Source organism: Micropterus salmoides, unplaced genomic scaffold (genome assembly GCF_014851395.1).
Source record: "Micropterus salmoides isolate LMB-PRFRI ecotype aquatic unplaced genomic scaffold, ASM1485139v1 Ms_hic_scaffold_11, whole genome shotgun sequence".
NCBI lineage: Eukaryota > Metazoa > Chordata > Actinopteri > Centrarchiformes > Centrarchidae > Micropterus > Micropterus salmoides.
Window position 1 is genome coordinate 900,064 of NW_024040152.1, and position 24,363 is coordinate 924,426.

General features: G+C 41.0%; 1 protein-coding gene across 1 annotated transcript; it reads right to left on the reverse strand.

Moving 5' to 3' along the window:
• Positions 1 to 892: 892 nt before the first annotated feature.
• LOC119896902 (calcium homeostasis modulator protein 6-like) lies at positions 893 to 7,920 on the reverse strand. The gene is made up of 2 exons (XM_038710326.1): positions 7,293 to 7,920; positions 893 to 2,944 (listed from the first exon to the last, which is right to left on the reverse strand). Exons 1-2 carry the CDS (start codon positions 7,833 to 7,835, stop codon positions 2,510 to 2,512), a joined length of 978 nt encoding a protein of 325 aa, XP_038566254.1. The 5' UTR covers positions 7,836 to 7,920; the 3' UTR covers positions 893 to 2,509.
• Positions 7,921 to 24,363: the final 16,443 nt, after the last annotated feature.

Below are 24,363 nucleotides of genomic sequence, written 5' to 3' on the forward strand. Positions count from 1 at the left end.
GCCCTTTTGACTTTTTACAACAGGGTGTCACATATTTAAAATAAATACATTCAATTAATCACTGATGCTTATATACAGAAGGTGTGCGTGTATGTATGCAGTCTACCAGCAGTGCTCAGGAAGTGGTCTAGTAGTGAAGATGACACATTTCCTGACACAGACTTGGTAAAGAAGTCATTTAATGCACATAAGGCGCACATGATTCTCTGACTTTACACCCTGGTGACTGTTTCTGTGATTCATATTCAACTGATATCGCCGATCTGCTTTCAGTCAAGTCGCCAACTGCCCTTTACACACTAGATGTTAGTTTGTGCCATCCTGCTGTTTGATCTCTGGTCAGGATCTGACGCAGGTAGAAATCTCAGCAAATCATTGGTCTATGCAAATGGCCTCATATGCTTTCTTGAAACAAAAACTACTTTCATCATTAACTACACATAGCACTTTTCACCTCTAATGGCATAAGCATGATGGAGGTCGAGGGGGTGCACACACTGCTTTTCTTCAGACAGGAATCCAGGTGACTTGCTAATGGCGTCATCTCTGCTTGTGTGAATTTAAAAGCTTCTGGAATGAGCATATTGTTTGCTGCAGGCACATTTGTTTGATAAGTTTACTTCCTTGTCATCCCATGTATAAAGAAACAAATGTATACCACGCGGCTGACTTATGCTTCATACATGCTAAACATCGACCAAACTGAAAATGTATTTTCACAGTACAGTGAGACATCAGTCTAAGCTGAGTAGACTGTAGAATGTGAGTAAAGTTGTTTTCTGTGTTTAACAGTAAAGGTTTTATTTCAATACCACATGCTCTGATTTAAAAAACAGCTCATGGCGTCCTCTTTGGAAAGTTAAGGACTTAAAATATCCTGTATGTGGGACAATTTTACTGATAATGACATATCACATTTTTATTTATTAGGTACAGGGAGGGTACAGTTTTTAGTATTATTTATTAACTTGACAATTTTCCACATTTCAGATTTCATTTTTTTTTTCTGAAATTTGGTTCAGACGTACCCCACAGGATGAATTGTTACAACTTGGTTATTTCTTAACTTTTTTATTTAGTGCCATCATTAGGTCAGGACATCAGTCTCAGCTGTACGCTGTGGCTCAGGCGTTAGAGTGGGTCGTCCATTAATTAAGGCTGGCGGTCCGTCCACATGTCAAAGTGTCCTTGGGCAAGTCAATGAAACCCAAATTGCTCCCGATGGTCAGGCCACCACCTTGCATGGAACTCTAGCTCGCTGCCATCTGTTTGTGAGTGTGTCAATGAGAGGTTAATTGGGATGCGCTTTATAAATGTGTTAGTGCTAATTAGAACATGTTAGCATGCTAACACATAGACTGAACTAAAAAAAAAACTCAAAGCAACACTAAGTACAGCTTCACAGCTTCACAGCTCCACAGCGTGGCAGTAGAATCTTAAGGGCACCCAGTGGCATTTGGTGTGGTGATGGTACAGTGGATAAGACGCATGCCTTGGGTGTGAGAGACCCGGGTTCAGCTCCCCACTATGACACTAATGTGTCCCTGAGCAAGACAAAGTATCAGCTAAATTTCATGACACACATGAAAACATTGTTTTCTATGAAAGCCTGCACACCAGCAGCATCTTAGTGTGAGTCATTGGTTTGATATCCTCTCCTATTTCTTAGTTTTGACACATCAGCTCTTCAGAAATGTTTATTATACTGACTCCCTAGATCAACACATAAATACTTTCACTACTTCTTCTGTATGCATGGAGCATCTGGTGTGTGCTATGGATGTCAACTGTTGCACATGCAGTGAAAGTAGAAAAAGTTGAACATGGTTTTGGTCATAGTTTGGTGGAATCTGAAGACATTATGGATTCAGTTTGTATTTTCTTCAGTTTCTTTCTTCTTCAGTCAGCTGCAACTTGTGATCAACTATGTCCAATTAAACGCAAAGTGAATTTTTTCCGTATTTATTCTTTCTGGGTAATTTCACTGACAGCCGTTCTCTTTTTCAGGAACACCTGCACACATTCACACCTGGGAGCTGGGGAATGGTCACAGAAGCTGCCCCAGGTGCTGTTCTTTCACTTTTCCCATCAGATCTGGCAGGTCTGGACCAAACTAAAACCTCAGATCACACTTCTCTAACTTTTATGAAACCACTTCTATCACAAAGATATAATGTATCATGTGATGATGGTGATGCTGAAGACTGGAATCATGATCTTGATACAGCTCATCCCCCTTATTGTCCACATACCTCCATATTAAAAAAATTGGTTTTCAGCATTTCTATGTCAAGGAGCAGTTTTATGGCAAGGCCGAATGTTCTACTTGATATTTAAGCTAATAAGTTGTCCTTTAAAAGCAAAATCCAATCTTGCACCTGTCACTTGGCTCTGTGGATAAACGCCAGACCTGCACTATGTGCAGTTTACTGATATTATCAGTTAGAATCTATCAGTAAACCAGTCTAACTGTAACACAGACAATCCCGTGAGACGTGATAAAACTTCCTCAAAGCGAAATCACACCATCATCTACAAAATGAAGAACAGCAGGGTTGTCATCAGCAGGCTCGCTTGACTTGACTGAAGTCATCCTCATCATCTCCTTGTCGGTCTCGTGGCAGTTCTCCACATACCAGTGCAAGGTGCTATAGTAGTGGTCTTTGGTGCTGAACTTGTAGAGGGAGGAGATCTTCTTCCAGTCCTTGTTGGAAGGAGTGATGATGTTTTCAGGCGGTGTCTGTTTGAAGAAGCTCTTCAGGTTTCTCTCAGCAAGCTCTTTGGCATGTTTAGTAATGTATGAATCAAACATGTTCCCCTCCTCCTGAGCATACGCCCTCCAGAACTTGAGCTGCAGGTAGCTGATGGGGGAGGCACACCGAGCCACACATATTAGCAGCAGGTTGATCAACATGACAGAGGAGATGACCAGCCAACCCAGTATCTGGTGTCACACACAGGTACAGATATAGGAGATGTTAAAATCTGTTCCAACACTTACATATTTGTAACACAGTGGTTGGCGAAATGAAAATAATATGAAATTGTACAATAACAACATAACTATGTTTTATGCAGCTTTGCATGTTCATGGCTACAACTGACAAAGAGAAGTAACAGAAAACTGTCTGAATTACAAAACTGAAGATTATTATTTTTATTATTATAAGTTTACTTGATAGGGACAGATGTTATAAATATATATAATTGTACAACAATTTTCCAATGCACAACATAACAGCATTTATAGCTATTGCTAATTTCCAATGCCCTAGAAGGGCTTTTAACATTACATTTACAACAAACATTAAGCATAGTAACAGTAAAACAATTGAGCACATACATGTATACCACCCACCGATCCCTCCCTCCACCCCCCCATCCCTACACATGACTACAGGACTGATTACCTTTTAAAAACTTCTTCAGTTTAGTTTGAAATTGTTGATGATTTTGTTCTGTTTTTTGCTCAATAGGCAGCTTGTTCCAGATCTTAGCTCCCTTGACTGAAAAGGAAGTCTGGCCGAAGGATGTTTTCCTATAAGATATTTTGCAATTCCTGTAATTGTATTTCTGGTTGACAATCCTTTTTTGTTTAAGATTTTTAGTGCACGGTTGTATAATCCTTCCAGCGGTTTAATCCCGCCTATACCTGCCTGTGACCATGAGGTAACACAGTAACCCAAGTGTGAGAAAATTACTGTGTGAACAAATGTTTTGGCTGCATCAAATGTTAATGTTAAGATCTGTAAGGACATGTCAGCATGTCACTCCTGAGTGTTCGTCCCTGACTACACTAAAGGTTTTTCCTTACGTTCCATAGACGCACACTCTTTTACAGTGCAGGTATGGATGTAACATGGGGAGAGTTGTAACAACACCAATTCCACCATTTAGAGATAAGATAGGACTGAAAAATGATTTTGACCTAAGAAAGATGTTTAGATGTTTATTTGTTTAGAACCTATACTGTATACAAGTATGCCTTATATTAGATTTTAATTGTAGTTTTTTTGGCAACGAGATACATTTTTTCCCTCCCTAATTTCAAACAACTATGCTAATATAGCTAGATAAACAATGGCTGACAGGGGTGGGGTTGGTTGTAACATTTCTGTAAGGACTTTATTGATTTTAATATTTTACAGAGTTCCCTATGCAGTCCCTGGCCCACCAAGCCTGCACTCCAGGGTTACTAGCATTCATTGTTCAGCAGTGTGACCAGTGCTTGAAGTGGTGCCAGTACTCCCCATCAGAGTTGGGCAATTATCAATCAATCAAGTTTCTGTAATTGAGTAGTTTTTTTGTGTACTTGTACTTATTGAAATAGTTTTTATAAGAACGTGTAGTTCGCACCATGCTTGAACCACAGTTGGTAAAAGAAGTTTTCATAGTTTGGTAAGAGGCTTTGCTCAAATTAGCAAAAAAGACATCGGTGCATGTTGGGTGGCACTAGCAACCTGGTAACTAGTTATTTATGCTTAGGCCTATGTTTATTATAAATTAGCCCATTAAAATAACCACCTGTTTGTATGTGCTCCGATCGTCACCGATCATAATCAGCCGATAATGGCTTTAACTAGTTTGATCGGTGGTCGCTAAAAAGGCCGATCAGATGATGCAGTACTCGCCAGACAAATTTTCAGCGGCAGCTTAAATGTTTCACTACGCTGTCTGAGCGTTTTTCAAAGCTAGCTAGCACCAAAGTCCTTCTCAGACAAGAAGGGATTAATGCGCCCACATTATCATTTACAATTAGAGTTGAGCAGCAATCAGACAAGTGGAGCAACACGCAGGAGCGATCATGTGAAACTGTCGCAGCTGTGCTCATCTCACTCACTCAACTGGAGTTTAACACACATCAGGCAGAGAGAGACTGATCCTTCAGTGTGAGTTTCCTGATGCAAAGAGCGGTCAGCTGACTGCCTCTCTCTGTTTTCGTTACAAAAACGGAGACCTTTTGCTACGTTTTCGCCTCCCGTCCAGATTAAAACGGTGAATCAGAAGATGTTTGTTTGAAAACGCTGCTGACCCGATGGACAAAACAGAGGACTTTATAAAACGATAACACACACTCACATTTAGCTTTGTGAGTTGGTCTTCGTTGCCGGTCAATGCAAAAAAAAGAAAGAAAAAAGCCTGGTGTGGTTCTTGGTCTGTATTAATTTCTTCTTTTATTCTTTAAATCGTCTGCTACTGCAGAGTAGACCATCTGCTTCATGTTTACACTGGCAGGCGCATGCCCAGTGTAGCTACCTGAACACACTAGATGTGTGTTTTCAGTCGTTTTAATATAGACAGAGATCAACTCTGATGCGCAGCTGAAACGCTGCTGTGGACGGAGAAGATCGTTTTCGTTATAAAACTGTTTTAAAAACGTAGCAGTGTGGATGTAGCCTCACATTACCCCACTCCTCTCTCTACTCCTCTCATGTCAACCCTCCCGTTTTCCCCGAGATTCTCCCGTATTTTTCTGTTCTCACCTGGTATCCACCCGTTAAATGTTTCCCCGTAAATCTCCCGTATTTTCAACCTTTATGAAATCAAATAAAAACCTTGTTTGCTATTCTCTCCTCTGGTAAAGTTGGTGGCAGCATGTCAGATATGTAGACTGTGCTTCCTGCAAGGATTAAAAATGAAAACAATCCACTGAAATGATATAAGGCCTATAGCCTAATGATGGCAAACCATATGAAATTAGAATGAATATAGTAGCCTATGTAATATTAACAATTGACTGTATAATATGGAATTTACATTGAAGCCTGTTTTTATTTATTTAAATTTTCCTTATTTTCAAATCTCACTGAAAGCAGTTGTGACTCCTCTCTGTAGCCCTTCTCTCTCTCTCTACTCCTCTCTCTACCCCTAAAACCCACAGAACCTGCCTGAGCTTTCTAGAACAAAAAGCAGCTACTTCAGAGTTTATCATCGACTCATGATGCCTGTGCTCCTTTATCTCCTAAATATTTTGGCTACAGCAGTTTTTATGGTTGTAGTAAATTTATAAAGATGCTTTTAAAGAAGTTTTTGTAGTTTATTCCACAGTAAAGCTATATTTGTTAAGCTATAAGATGTTCACAGTAACCAGGCAAAGGATGCTATGGTTTAAGTCTCTAACATGGATTGAGCGGAATTTGTTGCCCATGTTTCCTGGCAATAAAATAAACAATTGTCATTTCATGATACTTTATCATCTGTTAACTTTAACACTTAATAAATTGTTTTTAGGACCAGTTAAATAAATATACAGTATACTGTATAATGCTACATGATAAATAAAAGGCTCCAAATAGACCCAGTGATCGGTGATCGGTATCGGCCAATACTGCTTTCGGCAATCGGTGATCGGTGATCGGCCCAAAAAATCCTGATCCTTACTTTTACTGGAGTAGATTTTGATACCAGTAACTTTACTAGTTAAGTAAAAGTTCATGAAAGTTTTACCTAAGTAGAATATTTTAGTACTCTTTCCACTTCTGCCATTTACATGTTGTTCACATGTTGGCTTGTGTATGGCACCTGATCTTTTCCCTACTCAGTCTCCGCTGGTGGAGAGGGCAGAAAAAAGGACTGACAACTTGTGAGAAGTTCACAAGAAAAAGTCAAGGTATGCCAAAGAGTTTTGTTAGACTTAAAGATGTAAAAAGATTTTCTTTAGTTAGGTTAAGTAAGTTTATTCTAATAGACATATTCACACACACACACACACACGCAGACAGTCAGACATAGTCTGTTACAGACAGACAAACATTGTTTCAATAGATTTGAATATTATATTATATTTGAATATAATATAGATAATATTTTTGAAGCATATCATATGGTGTGGCATCTGTTTTTGCTTATTTTGTCTAATTGTTACCCCAGTAGTGGGCTGGGTTGTAACAAAGCAACACCATTTATTTAACGTCAACTCACTCAACTCAATTCTTGTAGAGGATTACATTGGTGCCATTTGTAGTAAACAAATGTGGGTACTTTGTTTAGAGTTCAGTGTTACAACCATACCCGGCCTCCCTATAACAAAACACAACATTTAACCAAACAACAAAACAAATCTATTAACATAAATCACAACAACCTGTATACATTACTGTATAATGTAACATATATATGTATTTATATAATATTCTTATCATTATACCCACATTGACATTCTTCTAATATGAATTCATAAGAAGGTTGTTGCATTTTTATTCATGTTAACTTTAGTAACTTTAATTTCCTAAAATAAAATTCCCCTGTTTGTTTTTAGGTAATAAGCAGAGTAGGAGCACATCAGCACTGACCTGAGACTGAGCTCTGAGGGTGAGCAGCACATCCTCTCTGTCAGCCTGCCCGACTCTGCTGCCTGTCCTGCAGGGGAACTTGTACAGCTCCATCTGGCACTGGACCAGAGACATCTCTCCACACAGATGCTTGTTGAAAGTGCTCACATTGGTTCCGGTTATCGCACACTCATAGTAGTTCCCGTTGAGCAGAGCCACAGCAATCCAGCTGGAAGGCGCTACCAGCGCAGTAATGCTTATCTGGAAGAGGGCCGTCCCGGTGGCGGTCAGCCTCCTCCAGCCACACAGCTTGGCCCTGTTCTGGCACAGACCTGTCAACGTCTTCCACGTCTTCTTACTCAGGATGTAACCCAGCAGCAGCAGAACTAGAGCAGGCACCAGCATGAACACCATGCCGTACAGGAAGTTCAGCTCATTGCAGGGACATCTGAACACCGCTGAGGAAAAGATCTGCTCCCCTCCTGCTGTCAGCATGGCAACCAAGCCGAAACCAAGGTTAGTCTGTTTGTTGGCAATATTCAGAACCGTCCTGAACTTATCCATCTCTGACTGCTGTAAAAGACTAGCAACCTGCTTTCACTTCCACGTCTATCGTCACCACTCAGCCTACCACTTCAGTTTCTGAGGGGAAACCACATGCAGTCACTTCAAGAGAGAAGACAAGTTTCAGCCGCCCCTCTGCCCCTATTCTCTTAATTTTTTTTACTAGTAGTTAAGTTTTACCCAGGGTGCAAATTATACAGTGACAACCGGGGGGGTCAACTTTTTTTCCAGGTCCAAAAGAACCCAGTACAGCACAGGCACGGGCTCAGTGAACTAAAATGCTTACAGTATCCTTGCTTATTTACAGTGGGTACGGAAAGTATTCAGACGCCTTTAAATTTTTCACTCTTTGTTTCATTGCAGCCATTTTCCAAAAATCAAAAAAGTTCATTTTATTTCTCAGTAATGTACACTCAGCACCCCTCTTGACAGAAAAAAACAGAAATGTAGAAATTTTTGCAAATTTATTAAAAAAGAAAAACTGAAATATCACATGATCATAAGTATTCAGACCCTTTGCTCAGTATTTAGTAGAAGCACCCTTTTGATCTAATACAGCCATGAGTCGTTTTGGGAAAGATGCAACAAGTTTTTCACATCTGGATTTGGGTATCCTCTGCCATTCCTCCTTGCAGATCCTCTCCAGTTCTGTCAGGTTGGATGGTAAACGTTGGTGGACAGCCATTTTCAGGTCTCTCCAGAGATGCTCAATTGGGTTTAAGTCAGGGCTCTGGCTGGGCCATTCAAGAACAGCCACGCAGTTGTTGTGAAGCCACTCCTTCGTTATTTTAGCGGTGTGCTTAGGGTCATTGTCTTGTTGGAAGGTAAACCTTCGGCCCAGTCTGAGGTCCAGAGCACTCTGGAAAAGGTTTTCGTCCAGGATCTCCCTGTACTTGGCCGCATTCATCTTTCCCTCGATTGCAACCAGTCGTCCTCTCCCTGCAGCTGAAAAACACCCCCACAGCATGATGCTGCCACCACCATGCTTCACTGTTGAGACTGTATTGGACAGGTGATGAGCAGTGCCTGGTGTTCTCCACACATACCGCTTAGAATTAAGGCCAAAAAGTTCTATCTTGGTCTCATCAGACCAGAGGATCTTATTTATCACCATCTTGGAGTCCTTCAGGTGTTTTTTAGCAAACTCCATGCGGGCTTTCATGTGTCTTGCACTGAGGAGAGGCTTCCGTCGGGCCACTCTGCCATAAAGCCCCGACTGGTGGATTGCTGCAGTGATGGTTGACTTACTACAACTTTCTCCCATCTCCCGACTGCATCTCTGGAGCTCAGCCACAGTGACCTTTGGGTTCTTCTTTACCTCTCTCACCAAGGCTCTTCTCCCCCGATAGCTCAGTTTGGCCGGACGGCCAGCTCTAGGAAGGGTTCTGGTCATCCCAAACGTCTTCCATTTGAGGATTATGGAGGCCACTGTGCTCTTAGGAACCTTAAGTGCAGCAGAAATTTTTTTGTAACCTTGGCCAGATCTGTGCCTTGCCACAATTCTGTCTCTGAGCTCTTCAGGCAGTTCCTTTGACCTCATGATTCTCATTTGCTCTGACATGCACTGTGAGCTGTAAGGTCTTATATAGACAGGTGTGTGGCTTTCCTAATCAAGTCCAATCAGTATAATCAAACACAGCTGGACTCAAATGAAGGCGTAGAACCATCTCAAGGATGATCAGAAGAAATAGACAGCACCTGAGTTAAATATGAGTGTCACGGCAAAGGGTCTGAATACTTATGACCATGTGATATTTCAGTTTTTCTTTTTTAATAAATTTGCAAAAATTTCTACATTTCTGTTTTTTTCTGTCAAGATGGGGTGCTGAGTGTACATTACTGAGAAATAAAATGAACTTTTTTGATTTTTGGAAAATGGCTGCAATGAAACAAAGAGTGAAAAATTTAAAGGGGTCTGAATACTTTCCGTACCCACTGTAACTAATGTCATCAGTCTGTATGATGATAAATCAAATTCATTACACCAGTTCATGGGTGCCCCATACCACACAACAACTTTTGTAGTCAGAGGTCACAAAGTATTCTAGATCGAAACTGCCCGCAAGTCAGACACACAACAGCAGACCATCATGACCGCTCAAAACAAACCCACACAGTGTTGATAACGAACTAAAGACACACAAAATACCGTCTGCATTATTATCTCTAATTCCTAATTTTTATCATTCTCATCAAGTTTAAAGTTTCATCTTACTTTTTTAGCAAATATCTCCTTTCCTCATGTTCATGATGTGAATGATGTAATCTGAATCCAATAAAGCAGTCATACACAGTTGTTGGGGAATTGGGAATTCCAGAGTTAAATTGTACACATAATATTAATATTGTACACATAGGCCTACAGTAGGATGGCAGAACTTGCCCTACCCATGTCTGTCCATCTGTCTGACTGTCTTTGACAGAGAAAGAGAGTAGGCTACCACTTCTGAATTGTGTTTTGTGTTGTAATTGTTTGTTGCACATTTTAATGCCTTGATGATTTGGAACTCCTAAAGTGCCAGAAGAATCAATAAATGCATAAAAGAACAAATCAATAAATGCAGAAATATATACAAGAAAGAATGAATGAATAAAAGAATAAATAAATAAATACAGAAATATAACAAAGAATGAATGAATAAAAGAATAAATAAATAAATACAGAAATATAACAAAGAATGAATGAATAAAAGAATAAATAAATGCAGAAATATAAGAAAGAAAGAATAAACGAATTAAAGAATAAATACATATATTTGTTTTTGCCTTTTCCTTACAAAACCTATTGTCATTGCCATTCCCTTAAGAGACTTATTGTCATAGCCTTTCCTTTGTGAGCCCAACCTGTCAATCAATGGGTTTTGGTCCGCCCACTAAGTCCAACCAATCACTCAAAAGTGTTCGCTTTAGTGATGGGAAATGAGTCTTTTGAAAGTCTCGAATCTTCAAATCTCGTCCCTTAAAATGAACTAATTTTTTCGAGTCATTTTATTCATTTTGTTCATTTGAACTAGGCTGGTTATTGCGGTGCTGCAGCCCTCTAGTGGGTGATGTCTAAAACAGTGCAGTTCTCAAACACAGAAGACTGCCTGGTTTGCTCTAATTGACCAATAATGCACAAATTCACCTCTTGATCGTCTATCATCCTCCTATAAAGCCCCATGGGGTCACAACCTAATTCAAACCATGTAAAAACCACAGAAATATGTTGTCAATATTAAATCGCCACTACTCCGGCTAAATCATTCCAGTTACACAATCTTTCCTGAGCATACATACAGACCAGTATATTGCACAATATATAATTATAATTACTATCATTATATCTCTGAAGTGCCTGCGATGGACTGGCGACCTGTCCAGGGAATACTCCGCCTTTCACCCGATGTCAACTGGGATTGGCTCCAACACACCACAGGGCTAATGCTAATGCTACTATGTGGCTGTGTTTTAATGTTTTAATGACCAGGTCCATTTGTTTTGGAGAGGAGACTACTTCAGAGGTAATTCGGCTCCTGGTAGAACCCTACCAGTGCACTGAAGTGGAGCAGACCCAGAACAACTCTCATCAGCTTTTAGCTGTAAACACTAGCAGGACTAAAGTTACGGAACAGCTGTGTTAAAACTATAGCACAACATCAGTCTGCTGTAATAACTTTATGCTTTATTAAATGCATAGACTGTATATAAAAAGATTAAATGTTACATTTCAAAATAGCTATATAATGTCAGTCCAGTTACCTGACAACCACGGATTCTATGAGTATAGGTACAGCCCTCTAAGGCTATCGTTATTGGGTTCACAACTTCACGTGCCTGCGCGGCACTGAGAATTTTAGTCTTCGTCCACCCAACAGCGTGGGCCTCTCCTACGTCCGCACCTTGTATATATGTACACACACACACACACACAGACACACACACACACACACACGTGAGACCCAGCTTTCGGCTCCCAAATGCCTTTTCTTCAGCACTGAGAACCAAGGTCCAGTGAGGCCCTCAACTTAGAGGCTGCGCCAAATAACAGATAATCAACCAGTAAAGCAAATTGCATTCCCTAGAAATAACCTGTTGACCAGCCACTGTTTCTAACCTGATGCACAGCAGATGAAATATTAAATATATTAATCTTTTTTTTTAAAGTTTTATGGGTTTATGTTAAGATTGATGATGAAATGGCTTATTTATTTATTGTATTCAAGGGCTCAGCTGAGTTGATTTCTGTACTTTAGGAGAGAAAGACTCTAGTTTTGAAAATGTATTTTAAAGGTTAATTTAGTGATGAACTCTATTTGCATAAAATTCTCAAGAATGCAGGAATAAAGGTCTCTAAAGACCCAGAGGCCCCTACAAATACTTTGTCTAGAGAGTGGACCGACCAGGGACAAACTCATGGGCCACTTTTTTGCCTCTGTCCGTGACCATCCTTGACCTTTAAAAACTTGCGTCCTGAGGTGTGTATGTGTCTCTGCTACGTGTCCATAAACAATTTGAAAGTAGTCAAAATGTTCCCACAGAGACGAGCATCCTACATTTTTAAAAGGAAGATGACAGAGGTCACAGGAGGAAAAGCAGAAAAAACTGAGGAGGATGAGCTTGTAAGTTGTATGGATAGCTAGTAGACATAGTAAATTCTAAAACTCACATAGTAAAAACCCTTTGTTAGACCAATGGCATGTCATCAGAGTTTGCACTGAATACAGTTCTGTGTTCAAACATTTGTTGCAGGGAGAGTCAGGGCCAAATGAGACACAGGAAATATCACAGACAGCTTACAAGTGGAACGTTAGGATAACTAAATACATTTGTACTGTACCTAGCAACATTATCTAGCGGCTGTTCCATGGTTTTTAGACGGCTCAGACTTGACGGCGGGCCAATACACATTGACAGGTTGGGCTCGCAAAGGAAAGGCAATGACAATTGTAGTGACGTACTGCGGTAAGTGTGTCGGCTCATTTCTGTTTCCGGTGCCTGTGTGTTGGTACCGTGTTGTGCTGTTCTCGCTAAATAACAGTTACATTTGTTAGATTACAGCAGCCAACTGTCCGCTAAACACTTATTCTTTACAGTAATTTTGCCTAAGCACTCACAGTTCTTTCCATCTTTTAGTCTTTATTTTATCTCATAGTTGTTCTAAAGTTTTGGTACCTGACGCTACAGTACTTTAGCTTAGCCGTTAGCGACTTTAGCTTAGCAGCTAGCGATGGCTTCTCCTTCTCCCTCTCTCTCTCCTACTTTCTCCTGCTCGGTGTGTCAGATGTTCAGTTACTCCTCTGCCTCCTTTAGCGGTAATGGTACGTGTAATAAGTGTAGTTTATTTATAGACATGGAGGCGAGGCTCAGTGATTTAGAAGTCCGGCTCCGCACCTTGGTAGATCAGTCTTCGGTAGTCGGTGCGGGGGGGCTGGGTGACTGTCCGAAGGAGGAATAGTCGTAAGCATTCAAAGTCCACGGGGCACCATCAACCTGTTCACGTTTCTAACAGATTTTCCCCACTCAGCGACACACCCGCTGAGAAACCAACTCTGATCATTGGCAGCTCCATTTTGAGAAACGTGAAGTTAGCGAAGCCAGCGGCCATAGTTAAGTGCATCCCTGGGGCCAGAGCGTGCGACACTGAGTCTTATTTGAAACTGCTGGCTAAGGATAAACATAAAGTACAGTAAGATTGTTACGCCAATCGGAGGTCACTAAGATTAATGTTGAGTCGGTGTGTACATATGCAAAAACAATGTCGGAAACCGTAGTTTTCTCTGGACCCCTGCCAAATCTGACCAGTGATGACATGTATAGCCGCATGTCGTCATTCCGCCGCTGGTTGTCGAGGTGGTGTCCAGCAAACGATGTGGGCTTTGTAGATCATTGGCAGACTTTCTGGGGAAGACCTTGTCTGATCCGGAGAGACGGCATCCATCCCACTTGGGAAGGAGCAGCTCTCATTTCTAGAAATCTGGCCAAGTTTATTAGTGGACCAAATCCATGACAACCCAGAGTTGAGACCAGGAGGCAGAGTCGCAGTCTAACACACTTCTCTGCCCTTCTTTTTCAGCAGTTACCCACCCAAAACCCTACGCAGAGTTGCAGTCTAACACACTTCTCTGCTCCTCCATTTCAGGAGTTACTTAGTGAAAATCCTATAGTGACGGTGTCTGCCCCCCGACCATCGAAATTATTTAAATCAAAGGTAAAATAGAAGAGGAGCTGTGCATAAAAACCTTATAAAAATTTAAACCACAAGAGCAATAGTGCAAACGAATAGGAGAGTTAAATGTGGACTCTTAAACATCAGATCTCTCTCTTCTAAAGGTGTACTAGTAAATGAACTAATATCAGATTATGATATTGATCTATTTTGTCTTACTGAAACCTGGCTGGGTGATGGAGAATATGTTAGCCTAAATGAATCCACCTCTACCAGTCATATTAATACTCACATTCCTCGAGGCACAGGCCGAGGAGGTGGAGTTGCAGCTATCTTCGACTCTAGCCTACTAATCAGCTCTAAACCTAAACTAAATTATAACTCATTTGAAAGCCTTGTTCTTAGTCTTTCGCACCCAAGTTGGAAATCACTGCAACCAATTCTCTTCGTTATAGTGTACCGAGCACCTGGCCCGTATTCTGAATTCGTATCTGAATTTGCAGAGTTTTTGTCAACTTTAGTCCTTAAAACGGACAAAGTTATTATTGTAGGGGATTTTAATATTCATGTGGACGCTGAGAATGACAGCTTCAGTACTGCGTTTATCTCTCTGTTAGATTCCATTGGCTTCTCTCAGAGTGTTCATGAACCGACTCACTGTTTTAACCACACCATCAACCTTGTTCTGGTATATGTTATTGAAATTGAACATTTAATAGTGTTCCCACAGAATCCCTTTTTATCCGACCACTGTTTGATAACTTTTGAGTTTGTATTGCTGACCTACACGCCATTGGGCAAAAATTTCTATACAAGAAGTCTGTCTGATAGTGCTGTAGCTAAATTTAAGGATGCGATTCCATCAGCTCTAAATTTATTATCAAGTCACAAAGTAACGGAGGACTTCTATGCTAGTTTCAGTCCCTCCCAAATCGATCATTTTGTTGACAGTGCTGCAGGATCGCTGCGATTGACACTGGACTCTGTAGCCCCTCTAAAAAAGAAAATAATAAAACAAAGACGGTTAGCTCCATGGTATAATACTGAAACTCGCAAATTAAAGCAAATATCGCGGAAACTTGAGAGGAATTGGCGTTCCACTAATGCCAGAGCAGCGTACTACTCGTCATTAATAGAGGAAAATAGGAACAACCCCAGGTTTCTTTTCAGCACTGTAGCCAGGCTGACAGAGAGTCACAGCTCTATTGAGCCAAGTATTCCCATAGCTCTCAGTAGTTACGACTTCATGAGCTTCTTTAATGATGAAATTCTAGCTATTAGAGACAAAATTCACCAAGACCTGCCCTCAACTGGCACCAACTTATCTCTTAACTCAGGATCCTTAGAAACAGCTGTAGAACCAGATATATGTTTAGACTGTTTTGCTTCCCTCAATCTTTACCAACTAACTTCAATAATTTCTTCATCTAAACCATCAACCTGCCTCTTAGACCCCATCCCGACTAGGTTGCTTAAAGATGTTTTACCCTTAGTCAGCACTTCTATACTAGATATGATCAATCTATCTCTATCAACAGGCTATGTACCACAGTACTTTAAAGTAGCTGTAATAAACCTCTTCTGTAAAAGCCCAAACTTGATCCGGATGTTTTAGCCAACTATAGACCTATATCTAACCTTCCATTTCTCTCTAAGGTTCTGGAGAAAGCAGTTGCTAAACAGCTGTGTGACTTTCTACAGAGCAATAGTTTATTTGAGGATTTTCAGTCAGGATTTAGAGCTCATCATAGCACAGAGACAGCACTGGTGAAAATTACTAACGACCTCCTTATTGCATCAGACAAAGGACTTGTCTCTGTACTGGTTTTATTAGATCTTAGTGCTGCATTTGATACCATTGACCATCAGATCCTATTGCAGAGATTGGAACATTTCATTGGCATTAAAGGAACCGCTCTAAGCTGGTTTAAGTCCTATTTATCAGATCGATTTCAGTTTGTACATGTTAACGATGAGTCCTCCATGCATGCCAAAGTTAGTCATGGAGTTCCTCAAGGATCTGTCCTCGGACTAATCCTCTTCATTTTATATATGCTTCCTTTAGGCAATATTACCAGGAAACATTCCATAAGCTTTCATTGTTATGCAGATGATACTCAGTTATATCTATCGATCAAGCCAGATGAAACTCATCAGTTAGCTAAACTTCAAATGTGCCTTCAGGATGTTAAAACCTGGATGAATGACCTGTAATTTTCTAATGTTAAACTCAGATAAAACTGAAGTTATTGTTCTGGGGCCTAAGCATTATCTAAAGATATAGTTTCCCTTGATGGCATCGCCCTGGCCTCCAGCACCACTGTGAGCAATCTTGGAGTTATCTTTGATCAGGACATGTCGTTTAAGTCTCACATTAAGCATATTTCAAGGACCGCCTTTTTTCACCTATGTAATATTGTGAAAATCAGGAACATCCTGTCTAAAAATGATGCAGAAAAACTAGTCCATGCATTTTTACTTCTAGGCTGGATTACTGCAATTCCTTATTATCAGGCTGCTCGAAAAAGTCCATTAAGACTCTTCAGCTGATCCAGAATGCTGCAGCACGTGTTCTGACAGGAACCAGGAAAAGAGATCATATTTCTCCTGTCTTAGCTTCTTTGCATTGGCTTCCAGTAAAATCCAGAATAGAATTTAAAATCATTCTTCTTACCTACAAAGCTCTTAATGGTCAGGCACCATCTTATCTTACAGAGCTCATAGTACCTTACTACCCCACCAGAGCACTGCGCTCCCAGAATGCAGGGTTACTTGTGGTTCCTAGAGTCTCCAAAAGTAGACTGGGAGCCAGAGCGTCCAGCTATCAAGCTCCTCTCCTGTGGAACCAGGTTCCAGTTTGGGTTCAGGAGGCAGACACCATCTCCACATTTAAGAGTAGGCTTAAGACTTTCCTCTTTGATAAAGCTTATAGTTAGGGCTGGCTCAGGTGAGTCCTGAACCATCCCTTAGTTATGCTGCTATAGGCCTAGACTGTCGGGGGATTTCCTATGATGCACTAAGCTCCTCTCTCCTCTACTTTCTCTCCCTCTGTATGCAACCTCATCCCATTATTGCATGTTACTAACTCGACTTCTCCCCTTTCTGGTAGTCTTGTGCTTTCTCGTCCCTCTCCTCTCTCCTCCTATCACTTCCTGCCGGTTTTCTGGCTCTGGAGCTGTGGAGTCTGGATCTGTGGTTGCGGGTCACCTGCTGCCCCCGTGTTCCTGCTCGACACCCTCTGCTACAACGACTATTGTTACTAGTCCTATTGTTATTATTGTTATTATAATAATTAACATTATGACTGTTACCATTAACACTACTATAAATATCTGTACCATTTTTCATTTAGTCTATAGCAACATCACCTTTACTGTCTGTACCTCTGTGTGTGGATATTGTGTAGGCTGCCTCCCTCCTCTCTCTCTCCTTCCATCCCTCTCTTTTTCTCTCTGTTCCTCTCCTGCCTTCTCTCTCTCTCTTCCTCTCTTTCCCTCTCTCCCTCTTCCTCTCTCTCTCTCTCTCTCTCCCTCTCTCTCACCCATAACCGGTCGAGGCAGATGGCCGCTCACCCTGAGCCATGGTTCTGCTCGAGGTTTCTGCCTCTTAAAAGGAAGTTTTTCCTTGCCTCTGTTGCCTAGTGCTTGCTCTTGGTGGGAACTGTTGGGCTTCTGTAAATAGCATCATAGAGTATGGTCTAGACCTGCTCTTTTATGAAAAGCGCTGTGAGATAACTGATTTACCACTATATAAATAATTGAATTGAACAATAAGTCTCTTAAGAGAATCGCAATAGGTTTCGTAAGGAAAAGGCAAAAGCAAATGTATGTATTTATTCTTTAATTTATTCTTTCTTGCATATATTTCCGCACTTATGGAGTTCCATACTGAATAGGCCTAAGTTACTTTGTTCACCACTGGTTGCAAAGAGGTTGGAGAGTTTTTGATTGCATCAAAAATACTTCAGCACGTATTTGTCTATATTCCCCAACATCAGTTGCTCTTATTATATTTGATCCCAAGCAAGTGATTTCGTCCAGGAAAAAACAAGATTCGGCACCTCCAGTTACCGCATCCCCATCAGGACTAGCGCTTCCAATCCATGTGTGTACGCGCATCGATGTTGCCTAGTAACGAACGTGCTAAAATGTGTTGTTTCCGGGAAAATTCCGTGATCCCGGTGACACTTTATTTTCTGATCAGCTTATAAACTCAGCAGAAAAGTGATCGTCCATTAATTTTATATAGTGGGACAACTTCGTGGGCGTTCTCTCAACTTACCCTGCTTCTCAGCATGAGAAATACAGGGTGTGGCGTGTGAACTGGCTGAAATGTGTGTCTCACGGTGAAAGTGTGGAGGCTTGAGAGCCCTGTTAATACAGTTCTGAGGTGGTCGTTTGATTAAAATCACCAGCAATAAAAACACCATCAGGTTGTTTTTATCATGCGAGTAGTATATAAAGGCCAGCAATGCGCGCTCCTGCGAAACATGCACAATGCGCGTAACAGGTGTGTATGTGAAAAAAAATAAAAATAAAGGTGGGCGGGTTTGTAATGAGGTTAAACAACAAAAGGTGAAGAGGGGTGTGAAATTGCTGGTTTGTATTTGGGCATGTGCATAGTGGATGTTGAGATTTGGGAGTGGCTTTAGCAATTGGTTTTTATATATAGGGTTAGCGACGTTGAAGTGGTGTGTGTGTATATATATATATATACAGTATATATGGCTAGTTTTTGACTTACATCTGACCGAGAGCGTGGAACAGGGTGACTGAACGATTTCTGGGTGAATCTGTATCGGATCTATCTTCGTGCAGAACAACAGCACCATCTTTGCAGCATCACAATCATGGACATCACAGATAATCAATTGGGAGTAATGACTCAAACGACAATTATAGATCCTGTTGTAATGAGTATGGCTCCTAGAAAAAAGACTCCCCCAACAACATTGGCTGATTTTCTGGACAGAAAGGCTTGGGCGCCTCAGTTTGAATGGGCGGTGGAAGATTTTAGAATGTTGGGATTTTCTTTGTGAAAGCACACCGCACATTAGTTTTTCAGCCAAAGACTGGAATTACTTCAGAAACAAAGTCTGTAAAGATATGAGTGCTTCAAAAGGAGTCTATACCACACAATGGTGCGGGTCTGTGCCAGGAGAGCTCTATTGTGTAGAGACAGACCTTGAAGTCTACGACCCAGAATCCTACATCTTTTTTAGATCATGCAAGGACGATTCTATCATTCAAAAGGCAAGGATGGGAACCCCAGAGCAACAAAAAGGCTACGCCATCAAGTCTAAAGAGTGGGAGACGTGGTTCAGCACCGACTTTGTGGTCCAGTGGGGAGAATGGGATAGAACCCTTGAAATCTTCTCACACATTGATAAATTATTCAGATGGTATAAACCTCATGTTAGCTATGTAGGGATCAAAAGAAAACTTTTTGGTCCAGGTAAAGGAAGATGAACGAACAAACAATACCGCAGACAACCTCAAAGACCTCCATGACGGGGCTGACGGTCACATTGTTCTAATTAAAATGTTTTGTGCAGGTACGAGGACATGTGCAGCGGGCAAGGGTCTATCAAGCACCCCTAAATATTTTCCATTACTCCAGGATGATGTCGTCGATAACTCATGGGTGGATGACTATGGCAAAGAACTGGGGAAAAGAAATTTAACATTTCTCTTTCCTGAAGAAAAATCAGAAGAGGACAAGAGCAGGGTCAAACCGTTTAAGGGTGCATGTTTGGACACTCTGGACTGTTGCGACAAAGACACATCTCCTAACACTACTGCTAGCGGTATTATACAGGTAACCGTAGCTTATTTATACGATATACTGCAACAAAAAGCTAAACAAACGCGTGTACTGCGCTCATACAGATGAATGGTGCAGAAAACAACCTCACATGCATTGACACGCTACCCTTCTTTTATATCAAAGGACATAAGAGAGAAATTATGCAGAAGCTTTTTAACAAAAATTTCACTGATGCTCAAAAGTACGTCCTACGTGGTCTTTGGTTGTTACCAACGTGTGAATGCAGTATTCGAGACATTGCAGCAGCTGCTCTACAGATTTGGCTGAGGAACCCTTTTCTCATTGCTTCGCTTTAACGGGTAGTTAGAGTGGAGTGGACAGTAGTTAAGTAATCTCTGGACATCTGGAAGGGGGAACAACACTAAAAACAATGGGGAATGTGTCTAGTCTACTAAACCATGTCAAACTGAATCTTTGGTTTGTAAAAACAGATTTTCTGAAAAGTGTATACTTGTAATCATTGCTGACGGATATGTTGCGTGTGTCGATGGAAATAAAATACTTGAAGACGTTGAAGCGTCAGTCTTTGTAACAAAAGATCAAAGGAGGAGGTGATGAGAAAACAGAACAGAAAACGCAGGGGGTTACGGAGACATGCAAAAACTTAAAAAGGCCATATTTGACACTACTGGAGTTTGGTGCGCAGATTCAGATGTAGAAAACTGGCTCATGAAGCAAGATGCTTGTACTCTACACAAGACAGCTCCAGTGCATTTTAAGAGAAACAAGGTTTTAGTGAATTCAATAGACTTTCTAGATTTAGTTGACAGGTTCGTGAAGGAATTAAGTGCATTAGCTAATTCCAACTGTGTCCGCGTATTCCAACATTGTTATTCAGAATCCTATTTTTATTTAAAAGATAATTGGTGATCAAATTAATAGTACGACTAACTTTACCATGAAAAAACTAATTCTGAACTAGATACAAACTTCTTAAATTTCTATGAATGAAAGAAAAGACATTTTGGACCTCTGTTATTGCAGCATACCGTCAACAAAATTCACACTTCTTATTTTCATTAACAGGTCATACAAGGGTTGCCAGCACGAATATATACAACATCTTCAATATGTTTTGAAATTAGATTTTTCTACATTTTCAATCATTTTTTACAAAATGATTTACCACTGTTTGAAGGTCATGACACAGTCAGACTAAAAGGGTGTTGTAGTCTAAAATCTAAAACATTAAGTCTCTCTAACAGCCTTTTCAAAAACCATATGGTAAAGTTCTCAGATCAGGAAAAACTCTGTTTTGTGTACACGACTTGAAATCTTTTGGCAATTGTTTTAGTCCAAAAGCCTTCTTATTTCTCACTATAGTGTCTGATTTTGTCATCACATGTCGCGGCATCTCATCACAATTCACAAAGTCGTGTACAAGATCAATCAGCGTGCGTGGAGTGACAACGGAAGCGTTATGAGAATTTAATGTTACGCCTTTGCATTTTAGCTCTGCTTTGTTTTCACAGGTGCGGTAAGCATAACATTTTGGCCCACCTGAGACATATTCCACTATATAGTTGTCGCCACCGGTGTCTCCATTAATTTCATCAGTAAGATCACCTAAATATGGCCCGGTCTGTGGTGTCCAATCGTCTGCCTTTGACACAAACAGCACGCTGTCTGTGTCAGCATACAGACAACGCTCGCCAAGCTTGTCCATAAGCTCATAAAGCATAAGCCATGCATAAGCTGTAGTCATGGATCCTATGAAGATATTTATATTTTTAGTTTTGGCAGACTGAGCTGTTTTATGACACCACTGCACAAGCGTGACGTCGTCAGATACAAATGCAAACTGACGTCATACTGGTCGCTAAACATGTAGCTGGCAAAGACTCAGGATCAGTCACTAGTTCAGTTAGCCTGGTTTTCACGCATGGAAAAACGACCCCACAGAGAGTTAAGAAGCAGCTTGTTGATGTTTCTCACAGCCTTATTGACAACTATTCTTTTCAAAGTAGTCTTGAATGTATTTTGCTCTGGATTCTTCATCATATGCAAAACTGGGGTAACCTGATGACTCCTGTTTTCTCTGTAAAAATGTTTTTACATCTTAGAAAACATTTTCACTTTTACCATCAGATTTGCCTCACTTCATCAATTTTGGTTACTACATAACCTTTTTCCACAGCCTTCTGCAACTCAAAACTGACCCAAGTTCCTGAGAGAGCCCTCTGTTACAGCTGGGAGCACAGGATGGTACAGACCTCTAGGGGTCAGAACTGTACATTTTCAGTCCAAAATACTTTTTCAAATCGGTTCAAAGTCTCGAAAAATTACTTTGATGACCGACTGGATAGCATTTACAGGCTTGCACAGTTGGATAAAGTGACGTGAAATCATAGTAGTGTATTTTTTCATTCTCAACTTTGTAATGCACTCTAAGGGCGTGTATTTTAGCAGTAAACTGTCTGTGGAGAACACCGAATGCAATGTTATTTACTGTGTTTTTATGTCCAGTATTGTAGCACTTGTACCACTCTTTGTTTTTCACCGTGACTGAGAGCGTGACGTATCTCGATGCTGTTTTTCATTGCCTCATATTCAAGCCACTGTACGGAAACACTGGAGAATGTTTTGTACTGGTTTACATACTGGTCACACGTTAACGCCAAGGTGTTGGGAGGGAGGAATTGCGTTTTGAACACAGAAATGCAGCATGAGGCAAGCGTAGTGTAATCAGAAGGATCCATACCGGTACAACCGATGAATGCCTCGCGGTCAGGCTTTGCGATGAACAACATCATTAATCCCGTATGACCTCAGCTCAGAATGAAAATCAAACGTTTCATGGAGAACTGTGTCGTACCATTTGAGGAGTTTTGCTCTTTCACTGTCAGACATGTAGTCATAACTGTAAAAATTAAATCCGGGCGTGGACCAACATAGTTAGCATTGTCAGGAGTGTTGAAGAGATGAGGAAAGACTCCTTTCACATGGGAATCTGAAACCCTATAGCAGCAGGCGTTTTAGATAAGCGCTTGGGCAGAAAGCAGTACGAGTCTATCCACCACTGTCTGTAGGCAACATCAAGCATCAAAAGAACTTTGCTATTCAATTCAATTCAATATAGCACCAAATCACAACAACAGTTATCTCACAGAGCTTTTCATAAAAGAGCAGGTCTAGACTATACTCTATGATGCTATTTACAGAAGCCCAACAGTTCCCACCAAGAGCAGCACTAGGAAAACTTCCTTTTAAGAGGCAGAAACCTCGAGCAGAACCATGACTCAGGGTGGGCGGCCATCTGCCTCGACCGGTTGGGGGTGAGAGAGAGAGAGAGAGAGAGAGAGAGAGAGAGAGAGAGAGAGAGAGAGAGAAGGCAAGGGAGGAACAGAGAGAAAAAGAGAGGGATGGAAGGAGAGAGAGAAAGAGGGGAGGGAGGCAGCCTACACAATATACACACAGAGGTACAGACAGTAAAGGTGATGTTGCTATAGACTAAATGAAAAATGGTACAGATATTTATAGTAGTGTTAATGATAACAGTCGTAATGTTAATGATTATAATAACAATAATAACAATAGGACTAGTAACAATAGTCGTTGCAGCAGAGGGTGTCGAGCAGGAACACGGGGGCAGCAGGTGACCCGCAACCACAGATCCAGACTCCACAGCTCCAGAGCCAGAAACTCCTGCAGGAAGTGATAGGAGGAGAGAGGAGAGGGACGAGAAAGCACAAGACTACCGGAAAGGGGAGAAGTTGTGTTAGTAACATGCAATAATGGGATGAGGTTGCATACAGAGGGAGAGAAAGTAGAGGAGAGAGGAGCTCAGTGCATCATGGGAAATCCCCCAGCAGTCTAGGCCTATGGCAGCATAACTAAGGGATGATTCAGGACTCACCTGAGCCAGCCCTAACTATAAGCTTTATCAAAGAGGAAAGTCTTAAGCCTACTCTTAAATGTGGAGATGGTGTCTGCCTCCTGAACCCAAACTGGAACCTGGTTCCACAGGAGAGGAGCTTGATAGCTGGACGCTCTGGCTCCCAGTCTACTTTTGGAGACTCTAGGAACCACAAGTAACCCTGCATTCTGGGAGCGCAGTGCTCTGGTGGGGTAGTAAGGTACTATGAGCTCTTTAAGATAAGATGGTGCCTGACCATTAAGAGCTTTGTAGGTAAGAAGAATGATTTTAAATTCTATTCTGGATTTTACTGGAAGCCAATGCAGAGAAGCTAAAACAGGAGAAATATGATCTCTTTTCCTGGTTCCTGTCAGAACACGTGCTGCAGCATTCTGGATCAGCTGAAGAGTCTTAACGGACTTTTTTGAGCAGCCTGATAATAAAGAATTGCAGTAATCCAGCCTAGAAGTAAAAAATGCATGGACTAGTTTTTCTGCATCATTTATAGACAGGATGTTCCTGATTTTCGCAATATTACGTAGGTGAAAAAAGGCGGTCCTTGAAATTTGCTTAATGTGAGACTTAAACGACATGTCCTGATCAAAGATAACTCCCAAGATTCCTCACAGTGGTGCTGGAGGCCAGGGTGATGCCATCAAGGGAAACTATATCTTTAGATAATGCGTCACGGAGGTGCT

Bases quoted from the DNA above. Each gene is read 5' to 3' on its own strand.
- LOC119896902 (XM_038710326.1), bottom strand. From the start codon at position 7,835: ATGGATAAGTTCAGGACGGTTCTGAATATTGCCAACAAACAGACTAAC. The intron at 2,945-7,292 runs GTCAGTGCTGAT...GTGTGACACCAG, and splicing joins CCCTCAGAGCTCAGTCTCAG to ATACTGGGTTGGCTGGTCAT.